Raw genomic sequence first — 19,168 nt, forward strand, 5'->3', positions numbered from 1 at the left:
GATATTTTGCGGGAAGACGTCTCCAAGTGGGCTCTTTCCCTGTTCTTTGTTTGAAACGCTTGGTGGTGGCAACATACGGTTCAAGGACAAGGCAAAGTTTGTGCCGTGGGGAAGTTTTTAACCTAAGCTGGTAAGAATAAGCTTAGGGGGTCTTTCATGCGGGTCCCCACATCTTTACCCTAGAGTTCAAAGTGGGGAAGGAACCTTGACAGCTCTGCCTTTCTCTCTCTGATTCCTTTGCAGCCAGCTTCCTCCAGGAGACAACTTCTTATTCCCTGCCTGTGTCTCAGTCTTTTGTTCTCAAGCTGGAGTCTCTGCTCAGTTTCTCTGCTGAGAGGTGGGGGGCAAACCTCCTTCCTCTTGCTCTGTGGGTTTTAGATGTCACTCTTTCGTCATTGGGACTTTTCCATTGTCTTTTGGGGATTCTGCATCGATATGAGTCACTTTCAGCATGTTCCAGCCAGTCCCTGAACAGCCCTATTCGCTGCGGCCCAGACAGCAGGGTGACATCCTCGCTCACCTCATGTCCTGCTCTGCCCTGAAGAGCAGACCTCACACTCTTAACTGTGCAAAGCGCAGAGGGAAACTGAGGCACACAGGATTCGTAAAAATATTACAGAAAAATTCCCACTTCACGACAGGTCCTCAGAACAACTGAATACAAAACTGACGTCTCTCCCTGAGGTGGTTGGAAAGACCTAATTCTGGTGATCTGTGCTGTTTTAATCTCTTCACACAAGCACCCTTGACTGGGGTCCCCCATAAATTTTGAAAGCCCAGCTGATGTTTCAGTAGCTGCTAGATTCCTGCTGCATGAATCTGCAGTGTATAAGTGAGAGGAAGGGTGGAACAGGCAGGGGAAGGAGGCAGTGTAAATGGGGCCCCGATAAGATCACAGCTATTAGCCTGCAGATGGAGGCCCAGACCCACAGTCATGAACACACTGGGCTTACAATCAATTTCTTCAGCATTAAAAGCCAGCCACCAGCCCTGATTGAAGAGCACAAGTTTAATGGACTGAGAGCCTGGAAAGAGGCCAAGAAAGCCCCGATCAATTTCTACATTTACTAAAACTGATCACTAGCAAAACAAATAAATAAAATAAAAAGCTATATCTGTCAATCAAAAAATTGCCAGTTTTTTCCAAGGGCACTATACAAAAAAAATCTCTTCTCTACCCAAACTCTCACCTCTTTCGTGACTGACTCTGGCAGCCAGATTGAGTGACTGGGTGTGCACGTGCACATTTGGGGAGTGGGGGAAGGGAGTTACTACTGTCCAAAAAAAGCCTCTCACGGACTTTACACTTCTTCTAACCTCCCTGACCTAACTAATGTCTCTCTCTCTCATTCCCCCACCTCAATTTCTTGTAACTGCTTCTGTGAAAGCTTCTAGGATTTGTTTACTTGCTGCAATGGGAAGCAGGAAAGGAGAGGGAAGTAGGCAACAAGTGACAAGAAGCCCAGGGGAAGTATTGGCTTATTAGTACCGACAGCCAGCTGCGACCTGACATCGTCGTCACTGACAAGGCTCAGAAAAAGATCATCCTCGTCGACATCACAATCTCCTTTGAGAACAGGACCCCGGCCTTTTGCAAAGCCCGAGCTCATAAGCTGGAAAAGTACGCGCCCCTGCCCAACACCCTGAGAGCGAAGGGCTACGAGGTGCAGATGGATGCCCTGATCGTCAGAGCCCTGGGCGCTTGGGACCCCTGCAACGAGCGTGTGCTGCGGACCTGCAGGATCGGTTGACGCTACGCACAGCTCATGAGGTGCCTCATGGTCTCAGACACCATCCAGTGGTCCAGGGACATCTACATCGAACACATCACTGGCCACCAACAGTACCAGGAGGCATGAGCCAGAGCGACATCGTGCATCCACTATGAGAAAGGGACCAAGAGACTTTTTCCTTTGGACCATATGAACTGGAACCATAAACTCCCTGAACGTTAAATCTCACCAAATGAGGGTCAATCCATCCTCATCATCGTATCCACTCATTATACTCCACACCTGAACATTGCCATTATATGAACAACATACCCTCAAATCTCAATGTCTGTACTTTCACCCGATAACTTTTTACCCCCAATTGGGGATATTGCAGACTATGTATTCCTTATGCCATCCGATCTTAAACTGAACTTCGCACCCCTTGATAATCTGTATGTTATTCCCCGATTACCAGAAACTTCTACGCTTAAACTCTGTACCGTTCACTTTTTTTAAACATCATCTTAAAAATTTTAAATTGATTGTACTACAACAGCACCTGGAATCCTTACTCATGAACCAGGACCCCATTGTGCTAGGCACTCACATTTATTTTGCTGTACTATCTATGGAAAGCCAGCCAAAATAAGAGAGAGAGACGGAGGCAATCTGAGACCACACATGCAGTTTGTATAGTACACAACATTATTTTAGTATAAAGTGCAACTAGGCTACAACCCATCTCCGTGGGTAATTTTTCCTCCTCTGGCCCCTCGCAGAGTGGTCCTAGTTATGAGCTACAATTTTATTTAAGAGTCTATTTCCATCCCCTAATGCCTTTAGATAACTCTCACTAGCACCCAGGACTCCGATCCTCTGTTGCCCTCCACCTAAGCTGGTGCAAAGTGGGTGTCAGACACTATCCTTCTGGTCTGGTAACAGTTTACACTGTGCACCGGTGCAAGTGACTAAACATGTTGCTGGGCAACGAAGAACTGGGCCCCCAAGTGTCCCGAGCTCTCTGCTGCGGCTTGGCCTGTCAGAGTACTGTACTGAGCTCTCCCTGGGCGATGCCACTTTGAGAGTGGAGGGCATTCAGCACTTTTTCCAAGATCAGATCCTTGCTCTGGAAGATTTCAGGGCAGAAAGGCATCCCCCTCCTCCCTTGTTTGCATATAAAGCCAATCCAGCTTCCCTACAGGAGAGAAGGCACACAGGATCTGGTGGAGGATGAGCCACACAGTTTGGTATCCTGAATCAATAGCTTAATCAAACAGACATCACACACTTCCCAAGGGAATGCTGCATATTTTCCCCCACTTCTTTTCTTTTGAAAAAAGTTCCATTGTCCCAGGTGGTCTGGATCTTTTCCCCAGTTGGGCAACTTCAAACACACTTCATAGCCCATGTGATGGGTGCCTGTTAGCCATTCTGTGCTCCTCCTCCTCCTCCCTCCCCCGTCGCTTTCACACACCCCAAACAGGCCTGGAAACACAATGCAATCTGCTCATTAACGTAAGTGAGGCGCACTCACCCACGGGAGTATCCTCATTGATCAGCAGGTACGTGTCAAAGAAATAGTTGATGAAGTATGGCAGCCGATTGCTCAGACCTGAAAGGATGAAGAAGAAAAATAAGGTTTTTAATTTATTTTATCCTATTTCATTTGATTGGAAGGAGGTTGTGGTAGAGGAGTGCTTGGAACAAACAGCTGGCAGTGCCCTGGGGTCAGCCCTAACTCTCCTCGAGGCTGGCAGCAAGTCATTCAGTCTTCCTGTGCCTTAAATCAGCACAGCTTGAGGGACTCACCTGGTCCCATTCCTCACCCAACTGCCTGTATAGCAGACAGGGTCACACTGTATGCAGTAAAAAGAACGAGGAGTACTTCTGGTACCTTAGAGACTAACAAATTTGCAGTGTAGCTGTAGCCATGGTGGCCCCAGGATATTAGAAAGGAAAGGTGGGTGAGGTAATATCTTTTATTGCACCAACTTCTGTTGGTGAGAGAGACAAGCTTTCGAGCTTACACAGAGCTCTCTGGTCAGGTCTGGGAAAGGTACCCCCAGAGTCACAGCTAAATGCAAATGTATTTGAGCATAAGCTTTTGTGAGCTACAGCTCACTTCATCGGATGCTAAATGCAAGGGGAAGCAGATTGTTTAGCATAAGTACAGGTTTCAGAGTAGCAGCCGTGTTAGTCTGTATTCGCAAAAAGAACAGGAGTACTTGTGGCACCTTAGAGACTAACAAATTTATTTGAGCATAAGCTGTAGCTCACGAAAGCTTATGCTCAAATAAATTTGTTAGTCTCTAAGGTTCCACAAGTACTCCTGTTCTTTTAGCATAAGTAGTTAGCACATACTGTAAGGGACCATTCACGGTAGAGTGCCCCGTTAACACCTCTGCAGTCATACGACACAGATCACTCTATATCTGACCTCTCAGTCCCCATCCTCAAAGGAAACCGACACAATACTTTCAGATGATGAGCCTGGGAGCTTACATTTATTATTCTGCTAGGCACAAAAAATCATGGGCTGAACAGAGGCACTGGATTTATGGGTTTTGTCCTATGACTGCAGAGGTGTTAACAGGGTACTCTACCTGTGTAAGCTCAACCAACAGAAATTGGTCCAATAAAAGAGACTACCTCACCCACCATGTCTCTCTAGGGTTACGCTGTCTCATTCCTGAGAAACAAATAGGGCCCATTATTGAATTGGTTTTCATGGTTCCATGTCTGAACCAGAAGCTGCTCAACAAAGTGGGAAGCTTCATTTTACACACAGGGTGTTCAGCTATCCCAACAGGGGGAACTGCAGAGATACTTAAGCCTAGTCTACACCTAAAACTTACCTTGACCTAGCTACATTGCTCAGGGCTGTGAAAAATGTCAATGCCCTGTGCGATGTAATTAGGTCAACCTAACTCCTACTGTAGAAGCAGCTTCCTTAGACCTAGTTGCCACCTCTCGGAGAGGTGGATTTACTACAGCCGCGGAGAAAACCCTTCCGACGCTGTAGTGTCTACACTGTAGCCATGTAGCTGCAGGTGTAGTATCTGGAGTGTAGATAGACCCTGAGACACCATGCAGAGGAAATTAATGACAGGAGAGGAAGGGATGGTAAGGACATGAAGTGGGCCAGGAGTCTTTTGATTCAGTTGCGTCTCTCCCCTGCCCCGGGGGCTCGGATGAGGATGCAGAGTAGATAAAGCACTAAAGCAGCCCGGAACAAAACAGAGGGAAGAACACCCTCGCAGCCCAAACCTGTCACTGCGCTGCTGCTGACTCAGACCAGATTGATTTAAGAGGGGCGCAGAGGCCGAGACTCAGAATGCAGCCAGTGACCAGGGCCTTTCTGCAGGGTGAAGGCGGCGCGAGCAGAAGCACAGGGGTGGGAGACAGCAATTATTGTTTTCGCGCATGATTAACCTCTCGCATTGTTCCCATGGCTGAGAGCCTTTTGCCTCATCAGCCTTAATGCTGCCAAAGCACCACTTTCCCCCCTTCGCGCCGTTATAATTGCCTCCTTTCGCCTTTAATAATGAAGCTCAGTTATTTCAACTCCCTGTTTACTTTGTGAGAGCGAGGCTGAGAGCACGTGTGCCTGTCCCCAGAACCATAGTGGTTGCCACCCCATGGGCTGAGGCTCATTAGCTCTGAGAAAGTTCAGGCCAAACCATGTGGACCAACAACTGCTGCCCGAGCAGTGGGAAAGATTAACTATTGCGGATTTATCATGGGAGCAAGGGCAGAGGTGGGATGCAAGGTGGCAGGAGAGAAGTGCAGCAGGTTTCCAAGAGGGCCTAGTGCATTTGACAGATGGGTTTCCCTTGATTTCCAGCCAGGGCTGAAATAGCCAGTACACTCACTTATTAAAAGATGCAGTTTAACTGCCAGACAGCAAACACTATTGAACAAGGGAAGTGGAGATTTTAATTGGCCTGTCAGAAGTGTTTTGCATCTGATTTCTGTGGGTTCCAGTTTCTGGCTCACCTGGAAAGCAGGGGTGAGTGACTGCAGGAGTCAGGTTCTGTATACAATGTCCGGCTGCCTCTTGGAGCACAGTGCAGTCTGACCCGGAGGCAATTACCAAACCAGCAGGGGCCAACTCAGCCAGTCCAGATCATTGCCTCAAACGTTAGCCCAGCCCTATTAGAAAAGCCAAGGAAATGCCACAGATGCCATCCAGGGGGAAGGATGAGCATGGCCCAGGATTGAGACGGAACAGGTCTGGGTTCAATTTCCTGGCTGTGTACAGACTGCCTGTATAACCTCCTATCCATCACTCTCTCTGTGCCTCAGCTCCCCATCTTTAAAAACAGGAACAATTATACTTTCGTTCTACTACTTTGCCTGTTTATTCTGAAAGCTCTTCAGGGCCACCTAGCACACCAGGGCCTGTATCTTGGTTAGGGTCTTCAGGCACTATTGGAAAACAAAGTAATAGAGATTTCCCTCAAAGTCACTTTACACACTGAAACTAGGTCTTATCGAACAGCAGCTAAAGACTGGTGAGGAAGTGCTGGAGGATGGGTCATAGTGCCTTTGAATAGTTCCCCTGCCTTTGAATTTCCTGCACTGTCCTCTGCCCCATGGCCCATTAGTTTTGCATGGTCCCAGTCAATTCCATGCTGAAATATGAATTTGTGAATGTGTGAAGTAGCCACATTGCGTAAGCAGTATTGCTAATGCCAGGTATTCAAAAATCATGAGTCAGACACCCCAAAATCATGAGATTTTTGTAAATAATATATTTAAGGATGTTTTATTTGCCTTCTGGTGTTTGAACCTTTAGGGGTCCACATTTTCAAACTCTCCTCCTTGACCGGGAGGGCTAGAAAGATTCTTTTGTTGTTGTTTTGCAGGAGGAGGGGGCTTAAAAAAGGAAAGCTGAAATTCTCACTAGTGCCATGACTCCAGGAGCTGAGGCTTTAAGGAAGGTAAGTCTTGTGACAAAACCACAAGAGTTGGCAACCCTGAAAGGAGCTGCAAGGCAGGGAACTGGAATGCAGGGTGCTGCAGTAAACACCAGGCCCTGGTGGCTGCTGTGTTAAACTTATATCAGGTTTAAATAAAAATAATTTTGTAGTGTTAAATACAAGCTCTCCATGCCTTCCTAGGGAGGACCCCACAGGCAGGAGCTTGCATTCAGAAGAACATAGGGCCAGCTGGCTAAAGAGAAACCAACAGGGAGGTTGCCTTGACAGCCATGCTGAGCCCATCAAATCCTGGCTGTGTATATCTGAGACAGGTGGATAGACAGAAGCATACGTCTCAGGAGCACGTTGGAGCCTGCAGACTAGAGCCTAGCCATCAGGCACCCAAAAAAGCCAGGCCTGGAGAGTTCACCTTTGGGGAATGATATTTCTTTGCTGGAAAACTCAAGAGAGAATACCATGAAATTCTGGGCATTTCATTGTCAGACGATAGTGACAACGAAATTGAGAAGAGGAACAGCACTTCTACTCTCCAATAAGCCAACTGCTAATTCAGCAGAGAATGGCTGTGAAGAACCGTCTTCCTGCAAAGCTTATCAACAGCTTACACTTTCTTTCCTAGCTCTTGCCTGCTTCCTCAACACTCTGTTCACTAGCATCCCAGCATCCTGGCAGCGGGGGACGTTTCAACACACTCAGTTGCCACCCAAGGATCATTAATGCCCTCTAGTTGCATGGACTAGCAAGGCCACACTCATTTTGAGACAAGAGCGTCCTGCTTGTGCACCAAATTCACCTTTCTGCACTTTTCTTGGCTTCACCTTTCTCCTGGATGTCCCTTAGGGAAAAGTAGAAGGTAATAAAACAATTATACTTTTTCTATAGGGTTTTTGAACAACTCTGTAGAGAAGTGACTCTGCTATAAAATTCTACAGGACAGTTACAAAAACCCTATGTAAGTAACAGAGAAGAATATCCTTACTGTAAGTATTTTCCATGGAACCCGAATAAGTTTCTATAGAAATGTATTCATTTCATCTCAAATTTGATAGGACTCATTCTTAAGGGAGAAACCTCCAGGCTCTATGCTAGCTGCACACACAGGATGAAAGGAGAGCTGTGTGCTTAGATCCCTTATACATTTGCATGACTCTGAACTTGGAGGCTCATGGCCTCCATTTCCCCCAACCACCCCAGCTCCTTATCTCCACGGGCCCACCTCTCGATGGCTGATCTGTACTAGAGACATTCTACAGCTGAAGTATCTGTTGTTCCCTGGTGCTCTCGCAACAAACAATGCCTGCTACACTGACAGCCACCACAGTCAGTGGGGACTGAACCTAGGATCGTCAGCACTGCAGTCTCACTCCAAAAAACAAACAAAATAAACCACCACCTCACAGGGCTCTACTACTGAGAACTCCGTTAGCTATGAGTAGCAGCTATAGAGTCACTAGGGCCAGCCACCAGAGGGAGACAGGATCCTCATTACACTGCTCCTACATGCTCCCAAAATACCTGTGAAACCAGTTACAAGGAAACATTTATCTCTCCCCAACTAGTATCTTGGTTCTCACCTCAGGTGGCTATCCTAGATCAAGTCTTTCCATTGGCTGATCAGTAGTGATGTCATAGTTTGTGAGCTTACAACAACATCCATGAAGTGTTGATAGGAGTAGGAGGTATAAACACTGGGTACTCTGTCCTGCCAGTAGAAGAGGTTGGCTGACTGACACAGATGCTGGCCTTAGCCTGGTGGAGAAGATACGAAGGAGCAGGGAAGGGTTGCCACTTAACCAGAGAGAAGTACTGGTTTCATAGAATCATAGAATATCAGGGTTGGAAGGGACCTCAGGAGGTCATCTAGTCCTCAAAGCAGGACCAATCTCCAACTAAATCATCCCAGCCAAGGCTTTGTCAACCTGACCTTAAAAACCTCTAAGGAAGGAGATTCCATCACCTCCCTAGGTAACCCATTCCAGTGCTTCACCACCCTCCTAGTGAAAAAGTTTTTCCTAATATCCAACCTAAACCTCCCCCACTGTAACTTGAGACCATTGCTCCTTGTTCTGTCATCTGCTACCACTGAGAACAGTCTAGATCCATCCTCTTTGGAACCCCCTTTCAGGTAGTTGAAAGCAGCTATCAAATCCCCCCTCACTCTTCTCTTCTGCAGACTAAATAATCCCAGTTCCCTCAGCCTCTCCTCATAAATCATGTGCTCCAGCCCCCTAATCATTTTTGTTGCCCTCTGCTGTTGGTTCATTACACAGCAAAAACTAAAAGGAAAAGAAAGCCAGAAATAATGATTCTGGGAAGGACCAAGTAGCTTGAACAAGGTGCACTGATTTCAGTTTCTGAGTTTGGGGATGTTTATAGCAGTGAATGGTGAATTGCTAGCATTGGAAGTAAAGGGCAAAGGGGCAACTGGAGTGAGAAAAGCTCACAATCATGTGTCTGCAGGAAAGTGATGTATTGCCAAGCTGCCAAAACCTGTAGTGAGAGAGAACTGGCAGGAAAACAAAAAGCCTTAGCAGCCTTAAGGTCACAAACTTATAACAGGGAAGAAAAATGGGCAAAGAGGAGGATTTAGCACTCACAGCTTAAAGATATAGAGTGGAGAAGGGATTGGGGGCAATAGCTAACATCAGTGTTTTACCTCTTTGAAGACTGGATTCAAATTCAGGTTGTCACACCAGCCAAAACAAGTTTGGTGCTTTCAGTCTATTCCCAAGTGTCTGACATCCCCGCACAAGTGAGCATGACAGACAGACAGCTTGGGAGAGGCTCCCAGGCAAGGGCTGCAATGAAGTGAAGGGGCAGAGATCTTATAGGTGCTTACAGGTGCTTGAAGTAGTTTGCATTATATACAGGGTTTACAGTTTAGTTCAAAGGCTCTCAGCACCCCTGGTACAAAAATTGTTCCAGCAGCTCAGAGATCTGTGTTGGAAGCTTTGATGTGCCTGGTCCTAGCTGGTGCTTTTGGATGCACACTTTCCAAAGTGCCAAAATTCACCCTCTAGAAATACGGAAACAAAAGTAACCTAAGGGGCATCAAGCATTTAGCATACAGGAATGGAGTTGGGAAACCTACGTACTCACTCATCTGGGCTCCCACAGACACCTCCTGTGTCACTTACTCTCTCCCTAAAATAGGGATAATGCTTTTCCCATGGCTACCTCACAGGAGCATAGGGAGGGTTACAGGATCAGTACTTGTGAAGTGCCTTGAGGACTCCAGTACTAAGCACCTGGAAAAATAACAACACACACAGACAAAATGGTTCATTCAATGCTAATTACTCTTCCGGAGTGTTGGAAGTCAGCGCGCACTGATTGGTGTTCCAGGGTGGGAGGTTACAAGGTGGAAGATAAAATTCACAAGACCAAAAAGACCTTCTCTGTGGCCAGGCAATTTTTTAAAATAGTAGTTGAAAGTACTTGCCGATAATCGACCACTAAAGTCTCTGCACGCCCTGCTGGGCAGCTGCTTTCTGAGATCACCTGCCACATACAAAGCAGACCTCTGAATAACACGCATTTCATTTCAAGCCCCTAGTGGGCAGTTTTTTCTAAAGACTGAGCGGCCTTGGCTTTGTAGAGCAGACTTCGTCTTGATTCTCATGATGCCTTATTTATATTATACAGTACATTAGAAATCATGGTTACAGCTTCTAAACCAGCTGTATCAGGATGTTTGATGTATTTGATCTGTCAGATCACAGACCACCCGTGATCCAGCTATGGTGCTTAGATACCCCAGGGATAGGCACCTGGGATAGACAGAACAGGGGCAAGGAGGTAGGGTCCTGAAACATGACTTCTCTCTTCTTCTGTGCATCCCAGTGTAAAGAGCGAGTTGTGTCTCTGACATGATGGCTGTCCCCAAGAAGATGGGCTGTCAAAATTCAGATGAGAAGGAAAAAGAAGTGTTGGGAGGGGCGGGGGCGGATTTGGAATACAAATAAATGTAGGTCAGAGATACAGAGCCTGAGGAACAGGAGTCATCCGGAAACCATTTGGAATCAATTTAAATATATACATATAGGCTCAATTCTCAGCTGCTCATGGTAGGCACAGCGCTCAGGAGAAGGCAGCAAAGGTGGCTGTAAAGCACCTTTCCATTCCCCTAAATACTGGGGCCAGCCAGAAGATAAACAGGCCCCCAGGGCATGTTAGAGCCATCTAGGGCAGCAGTTCTCAACCAGGGTTCCCGGGCCTCTGGACGGCTGTGAGCACGTTTCAGGGGGTCTGCCAAGCAGGGCCAGCATTAGACATGCTGGGGCCCAGGGTGGAAAGTCGAAGCCCTGCTTGTGGGGCAGAAGCCCAGGGCCCCAAGCCCCACCACCAGGGGCTGAAGCCAAAGCCTGACGAACTTAACTTCGTGGGGCCCTCTGTGGCATGGGGCCACTGACAATTGCCCTGCTTGCTACCCCGTAACGTCGGCCCTGGTTTTTATAGGCAGAAAAATAATTGTTGTGCCATGGGTGGGCTGTGGAGTTTTTCTAGCATGTTGGAGGCCTCAGAAAGAAAAAGATTGAGAACCCCTGATCTAGGGAGCATTCTACTTAGCAGGAACGGCTGGCAGGGACTGCACTCCTGACCATCCCTTCTCCCCTCCCAGGCCATGCCCTTGCCTGTCCCCAATGTGAAAGGAAGCAGGTGTCAGGCAACTATGCAGGCTTTATGCTCCTGAGGGAAACCTGGTCTTTCCCTTTAGGTCAGCTTTAAATCCTCACTGGAGTGGCACAAAGGGGACTTAATCTGGGCCAAGTATGTAGCTCATATTTTTGCTACTATGTCTTAGTGGGGAAACAACAGTTACTTTAAGTGTGTAGTGTTATCAAAGGGAGACATGCTTGCTGTTGTTTCTCAGAGTCACATACAGGCAAACAAACCCCCATACAAAGAGTTTCCACCCCACCAATTATTCCTGCACCAATCCAATTTTTCTGGGGTGGCACGATACGCTTTTACAACAGATAAGCAGCCATTTGAAACTTCTCTGAGTCTGACATGACCCTGTACCATTTGCAGCAGGCTCATGACATCAGAGATGCTGGGACAATTTGTATTGTGGGGGTGCTGAGAGCCATTGAACCAAACTGTAAACCCTGTATATAATGGAAACCACTACAAGCCAGGGGGTGCAGTAGCACCTTCGGCACCCCTAATTCCAGCACCCATGCCTGACATGATGATACAGAGATCACAACAAGCTTATTCTAGGCAGCAACATTAGAGCCACTGAGCCTCCAGACACAACAATACACTAGGGAGGAAAGGGAGCTGCTTCTCCTATATCCCCAGCATTGACGACACATCAGCATTCCCAAAAAGTTGGACACTACCACTCTGCTTTTCTGGCTACCTCATGGGCCCTGTTTAAGTACAGACAAAAATAACTTGCTTGAAAAGCTAAGCCTTGTTGTGACGCTTGGGAGCCTTCTCATGTTGCCTGGGATCTGCATTGTGTTACATTGTTACCTTGCCACGTGGGAGTTTTCCCAGGTGGGTATTTTAGAGGGCGGCTGCTGATCTTGTCGACACTTTATCACTAACCGTTCTTGTGCATGTGAGAAATGAGCCAAACTGCTGCTAACGTCATTAGCTTAGCAGGAGAGAGGAGGATTTCAGGGGGGTCCACAGCAGAGCAGTCTCCTTTACTTGCTGTGAGGTTTACCTGTAAATGTCCCGTTGGGATTATAAAGCTGTTTCACAGTTAAGGAATGGATGTTACTGCATGGAATATATTAAACAATTTGTTTAATAATCTTCTTGCTGAAGTCTACTTAAACAGTGAGAAGAAAGTGCTGCCACGCACACTGGTAATGTTCCCACTCTTGTGTAGCTACTGTTGACGTCCACTTTACATATTAGCCTTTTGTCTGCTTGTTTTAATTTCCTTTAAGTTTTATTTACTCACCGTTTAATCCTGCTGTACAGACAAAGAAACATCATAAGGAAGAAACAGTATTTTCCCTTCCACCCACACTCCCTCAGCACAGTGTTTACCTACCGCAAGATCATCAGGGACAGATGAGAACTAATGGCTAACTTGGAGGCCCTGTGCCCCTCCTACTGGAAAAGGCTTTTGACTCTATCTACCCAAGGAAAACGCTCCTCTGTTGCTAACAAGTGTTGTTACTGGAGAGTGATTTCCTCCAGCCCCTCCTCCACTGGGGTTGAAGATGAATTATTTCCTAGTTTAGACGGGACAACACCATTTGTAACACCATTAAAGAAAGGCTTCCTGGCTAAAAACTCTCAGTCTGGACCAGAAGTGAGAAAGCCAATGCTACCCCCAAACCTCTCCCATTTCTGCCCTGCTAAGGGACAGTCTGGAATTTCTAGAAGTTAGCAGGCATGCTAATGTTCACTGGGCACCACACATTCCCCTCTGGGCCTGATCCACAGAGGACAGGAGTCTGTTACAGTCCCAGCTCTGGGGCTTAGTGCGTTACTTCAGGCTGTAGAGGCTTCTGCTTGTTTCTCTGGAGGTTTCCAGTTACGATTAAGGTGACGGTTGTCACAGTAGGAAATTGGGAAAGGGGGCTGAGAATTTTGCTGGGCGGAAACCTGTTTATTGGTCCTTTTAGGAGTGTCTTTTTGTGATGTGAACGCTTGTCTGCTAGGACAATTTGTGGGGGCTGGGCACCTTTGGTAATCATGCCACATATTTAAGTCTTTACGTATAGGGGTAAGTGCCTATATTTAGGTATCCACATTTGAAACGTTTGAGCTAACCTTCCTACTTGAGTATGTTAGAGATTTCCACCACTGCTGGCTTCAGCTAGACGTCCCTTCCCTCACTTAAATCATCCTCCACTCCCAGCAGCCCCCTTCCGAAAAAGCAGGGTGGGGGAGCATTAATGGTCTTGAATTTAATTTGCGGGGGGGAGGTGATGGGGGAATCTCCCATATTGTGCGTGCTCCCTTTTGAGATGTGTTTCTTACAGTATTGTTAACAAACCCTGCGGTGCAGGAGCATGCAGGTAGATCATGTGGCTATTCAGGAAGGTAGAAGATGTGATGTTCAGAGACTATACACTGAAATGAAAGGCAATTTAGTGATCAGTGCCAGTGGTATTGCCTCCATCCTGATAATATTGCTTTAGTATTAGATATGTACTACACAGTCAGTGATATTAACTTTCGAGAGACACAAGGCTAAAGGGATACTTATCATACTGATAACCGTTCTAGCACAACTGGCTGCATTGGGATTAAAGAGAGGACCAGAGAAAGCCCAGTCCCTCTAGGTCTAGGTGTGTGTACCACTGCCCTCTACTGGACAGAACGAGAGGCTCCCAGAGGTGCACCTCCAGATTCCTCAAATTGGTTGAGGTAGGGGAGCAGTTCCTGTATTTCTTGAGCCTCCTCCTCCACATTCCTTGTCTCACTGCTCCTTCAGGTCTCAGAAGCTTTTAGTGGGCACTCTTTTGAGAATGGGGAGCTAGAACTCATGCTGTGCACAATCCGAAATTTTGTAATCCCTTTAATCCCAACTCTAGGAAATCGTGAGGCGAGGAGCTACTAAAATCATGCTGGAGATGAAGTGCAGGAGAAAAACAAGACAGCAGTCAGAGGGACATGATCTTATAGTCTGGGTCCTTAAGGAGGGCAGCCCTGCTGGGGGCACCCTATAGAGGCTGGCTGCAGAATGACATGTGCACCCAGCCTCAGTTTCCCTTTTTGTCTGTCCACAGAAGGAACATAGTCTCTCTGTGTTTGACACAAAGCCTGCTTCTGGGCATAATTTATTCGTATACACAAGTGCAGTAATTCCCTTGTAGTAAAACCACTCTCCAACTCCCACAGTAAGCAGATACAAACATGGCAGATTTTCCATTCCTCGCCCCAGTCATGGCCTCCAAATCGCCCATCCAAGAGTCAATAGCAGTATTTTGTTCCCAGGCCCCACGCTCCAGGCTTCCTGCTGAGAGGGACCAATCGCCTGACTCTTCTACCACTACCTCCCTGCAATGAGCTCTCTCTAGTGCTCCACTCCCCAGGCCTCCCGGCCTGAGTCTCCAACCCTGGCTCAGGGAACATCCCTAGTAGACCAAGCTCTTGTTCCCAGGCTCTTCCTGCAGGTCCCCACTTAGGTCTTTGCCCAGAGGGCTCCCCCTCCTGCAGTGTTGCACTACCCTGGCCTCCCTGCTTGTCATTTCTGTGCCTGCACTGGAGATCCATCCTCCAGCAACAACCCTCTTGCTTCTGAGCTCAGCTTCCCCTGGCCAAGCTGAATCTTCCCTTTTCCCAGAGGGCCACTGCCCAAGCCTGCTGCTTGTCAGGTTCCAAATTTGGTCAGTTGCAAACAGCAGCTCTTTTCCAGTTCTCACCAGAAATCCTCTCTCTTGGGTCCCCTGGAGCTTTCTCCCAAGCACCTCTTGACAGCTCTCTGCTGCTCTTCTGTCCTTTCCTACGCCAGCAGCTCTCACCTACCACTTCCTGATTCTCTAGGTCTGCACTCAGACAGGTCTCTCCTACCTCGGACTCCTCTCGGACTCGGACTCTCCTAGTCTCCTCCGACAGAACCTAGGTGCACTCTCGTCAGCCTAGTTGGGGGACAGTCAGGATGAACCACAAGGGCAGTAGGCCCTGCTCCCTCTTAAAAGGGCCAATCACCCTGTGGCAGGGTGTCACCTCGCTTATTTGTCTCAGCACTTTGGTTTGTTGAATGTTAGAGATGTAAAACCGCTTGCAAGGTTGTTTCACAAAAGATGAAGTCAGCGGGCCAGATCCTCAGGTGCTCTGCATCCAGCCTGAGTTCTGCTGCCAGCACACTCTGGCTACCAAACGTGTGTGGCGTGTCCAAGGAGAACCACTCCGGAGTGAGGGTGTGCCCGCTGAAGCACGACAGCCCCTGGGTAAAACAGACTGAAATCTATGGGGGAGCTCTCACCACCCTAGCCAAAGTTCCCTCCTTAAGCATGAATGGCCATGTTCAACAGCTCAGCTGATTGTCTTGCATCATGCCTCACGCTGGCAGGCAATGGGTATTAACTTAACACCCTCCCACATGCCAGATGATGAAGGATTTAACCTACAGTTCTTTCTAGTGCCATTTAGGGGTTAAAGCCCCACAGTAAACTCGGGCTCACAGGGCCTAAAAATTGCTGGAGCTGAGCTCTGGGCCCCTCCACCCTGGCAGGATCTCTGAGCTCAGACTCCAGCCTGAGCCCAAACAGCCACATGGCAATTTTTCAGCCCCACGAGCCAGAGTCAGCAGACAGGCCGGCCGCAGGTTGTTTATCCCTGTGCAGACATATCCTTAGTGCTGCCCTCTAAATCTGAAAACTGGTCAGCGGGAGGCTGTGACAGAATAGCATACAGTATTTGGGATGTAGTTGGTCCACAGTGCATGAACAGACAGAAAACACCCACTACCAACACTGGTACAAAAAACTGCCCCCAGGAGCTGCCAGCTGGTTTGGCACGTACCTGTAGAGCCCTGCAAATCCTTGGGTAGCCACTTTATAGCCATGGACCATTTTTGCGGATCGGATGTGGATACAAATTTTGCATCTGCTCAGGGCTCCATGCATCTGTAATGCGTGAAAGTCTGCAAGGATTTTGACCCCTCATCCAAAACCTTCCAGCAGAACAATAAGCAACAAACAAGGTACACACTGCATGTAGTTTCTAAGTAGGTCTTATTTTCATAAGGGAACATATTTCCTTCTCTCAATCTAACATATCACAGTGTGAAATGAGAAAACTGAAGGTCCTGATTCTCTTTTAGGACTACTGTGACAGCAGACCCTGTTGGCAGATAAGCATCAACTATCAACAACTGACAGACTCAATCAGAACTGATCTCCACCAATATAACAATTATATTCCTATGGTAGTGCCTAGGGACCCCAATCACAGAGCCGGGCCCCATCATACTATGCATATAAACACATAAGACAGTCCCTGCCCCACAGCGCTTAGCATCTACGTACTGCCCAGCCCCCATTTTCTGGAGTGGTGGCTGGTTTATTCTGTGACTTTTCTCAAAGGCATCTATCTAACAATAGTTTCAATCACAGTATAGCTGGCTAGAGAGAGCACATACTCAGTCGAAAGATGAAGCCTTTGTACCCCCAGAGATAAACCCCCAGACATGCAACTGTTAAGCTGTTTCAGTGCTACCACAAAGCTTGAAATAGAAATATGGGTCAGGGAAAAGGAAAGGATAACTGAACAGAGAGAAACTTTACTTACCCAAACAGATGAGCTCCAAGACCAAGAGGGAGTGCAGAAAGTTGCTGGCAGCAAAGCGACACTTCATGGTTGCTGACAAAGAAGAGGAGAGGCAAATTTAATATTTCAAGTTCGTCAATTCTGTGGGTGACATCTTTCCCCCAAAGCACACTTGTGCAGCTAAGGTGGGGGGGAAAATCCCTTCCCAACATGGGTTACAGCAATGACATGGCAAACACAATTATCACACACCTAGGCAGCAAGTCCAAAACATATTGGCTGAAGGAGATAAACCAGGGTCATTCTATTAGGAGATGGGAAACCCCTGAAAGTCTCAGCCTTCACCACTTGCAACTAGTATGGGGAGACAGAGAGAGAAATACAGTCAGTCCATGAAAAATACCATGTGACAGTTCCTGCTGCCCAGCCTGCAGCCACCACCAACCTCACCCAAGAAACTGGTTAAAGCTGGCAGTGCGTGGTGACATGTTGTTTGGGCACAGGAAGCAGAAGGATGCCTCTTGGTGGGCATTCAGATGACGTGAACAGAGATATCTAGAAGCCACAGTAAGTACTGATCAGGTCCATAATGCTAAATTACACAGCTTCATGGAAATTAGAGATACAAGAGACCTACATCAGATTATCTAGTCCATAACTCTGGCTATGCAGGATTGGACCCTACAGTTTAATATTTCATTAAAAGCAACTGTACATGTCCCAAGAGATGGGACTTTAGCTATTTCCTTCGGGAGATTCCCTCCCTCCAACCCCCCGCCCCCAATCTGATATCTTGCTGTTAGGAAAATCTTTCCTGATGCCCAGACAATTTTCGTTTGCCCATTTTAAATTTCATTACTCCTATTTATAGCCCTTTGGATTATTCTAAACCACTCCTCTCCCTCTTTGGTTTTAAATTCTTCACATACAGTCATCATGTCTCCCTTCAGTATCCCAAACTATATTTAGCTCTTTTAACCTTGCTTCATTAGATATTCATAATAATTATTGGAATCTCTCTAGCATTTACTGAGATGACCTGAACAAAACCCTGTATTCCAGGGACAGGCTCGCTAGAGCCAAAGAGAGCGATTAGCACCTTCCTGCTCCAGGTAGTCCAAAACCTGCATTCTTTACAAAATTCCACTGTGATTGACAAGCCATTACTTTTCAAATTCCAAATTCCAAATTTCAGTTGACAATCTGCATCTGAATAGCATTAGGACAAAAAGAATGTCTTTACTACTCTTAATTGTCTTGATCCAATCAGGGTACGTCTAGAAGTATTACAGGTATGTAGTCTTATGACTGTATGCCATACAACTGTGTCTATGGCAGACCTCATTCCTCCCCCGCCTTGCACATCGACATACAAACCAGGTGTGGGAATCAAAGGGTTAAAATAATTGGGTGAGAGTCATCCCTAATTTAATTCCATGAAGTCAATGGAATTACACCAGGGAAGAATTTGTCCCATTGTAGCTGGAAACCAGGGTCAAATGACTGCTCATGTCACAAATCAAAACAAGAGCAATGTTTTATTCTTAGTCTCCAGTGGATGTTTACTCAGATCATAAGAATCATGACACAATTCAGCATGATCAGCAGTGTCTACTCAGAAGACAGCTCTCCAGACTCCGGACTGGCGCAGCAGGGGTGCTGCATGTCTGGGCTGAGATGCACAGGACACGTTGTTAGGAGGGAGATGATTGGGACAGCAGTGAAATGCTGGAGGTCAGGATTAAAGTTGTGTTGGCAGTGCATTATGGGAACCCAGGATTGGTATAGCAGTGAATTATCAAGTTGTACTGGCAGAACGGCGTGGGAGATCAGGACTGGAATCGCTAAAAATTCACTAGGAATTTAGAAGTACAATGTAGAAAATAACTGAAAACACATGAGCACATCCAAAGCTCTCAAACACCAGCACTGCTGTGAAATAGTTATGAGCTGGAAGAACACTGAATACATTAGCATGCAAATAAGCACTCTAGCACCCCACTTAGCTTCTAGAATTTCCCAGGCTAGTATTAACAGAGCACATGGCTTCTTACAATGAAGCCACAGAATTAAAAATGCAAACAGAAATGGTTAGAACAGTCAGATGCTTATATTGTTTTTGGATGATTAAATAAAAAAGAGACAAGGAGAAAAAAAACCTCAAAAATCTCCAAACCACAGAAAATTTGTATTTTAAAATGAAATCAAAATAAAATCAAATTATATGATTGATGGTAAAATATATACTGTCCTGGAGGCAAGTATACATTATGCAGGTATTATGCACACACAGAGAGTATGTGTGTATGTATAGACATT

General features: G+C 46.7%; 1 protein-coding gene across 4 annotated transcripts in view; it reads right to left on the bottom strand.

Annotated features, from left to right (window-relative positions):
• Positions 1 to 19,168, bottom strand: part of CDH23 (cadherin related 23) — a 520,165-nt gene that overhangs the window by 477,246 nt on the left and 23,751 nt on the right. For all 4 annotated transcript variants that reach the window (XM_048859456.2, XM_075130881.1, XM_048859457.2 and 1 more), the window contains exons 2-3: positions 16,871 to 16,942; positions 3,250 to 3,327 (exon numbers count right to left, since the gene is read on the bottom strand). In XM_048859456.2, coding sequence (XP_048715413.2) covers positions 3,250 to 3,327; positions 16,871 to 16,937 — 145 coding nt within the window. In that variant the 5' untranslated portion in view covers positions 16,938 to 16,942. The remainder of the gene's footprint in view (positions 1 to 3,249; positions 3,328 to 16,870; positions 16,943 to 19,168) is intronic.

Source organism: Caretta caretta, chromosome 7, assembly GCF_965140235.1.
Source record: "Caretta caretta isolate rCarCar2 chromosome 7, rCarCar1.hap1, whole genome shotgun sequence".
Taxonomy (NCBI): Eukaryota; Metazoa; Chordata; order Testudines; family Cheloniidae; genus Caretta; species Caretta caretta.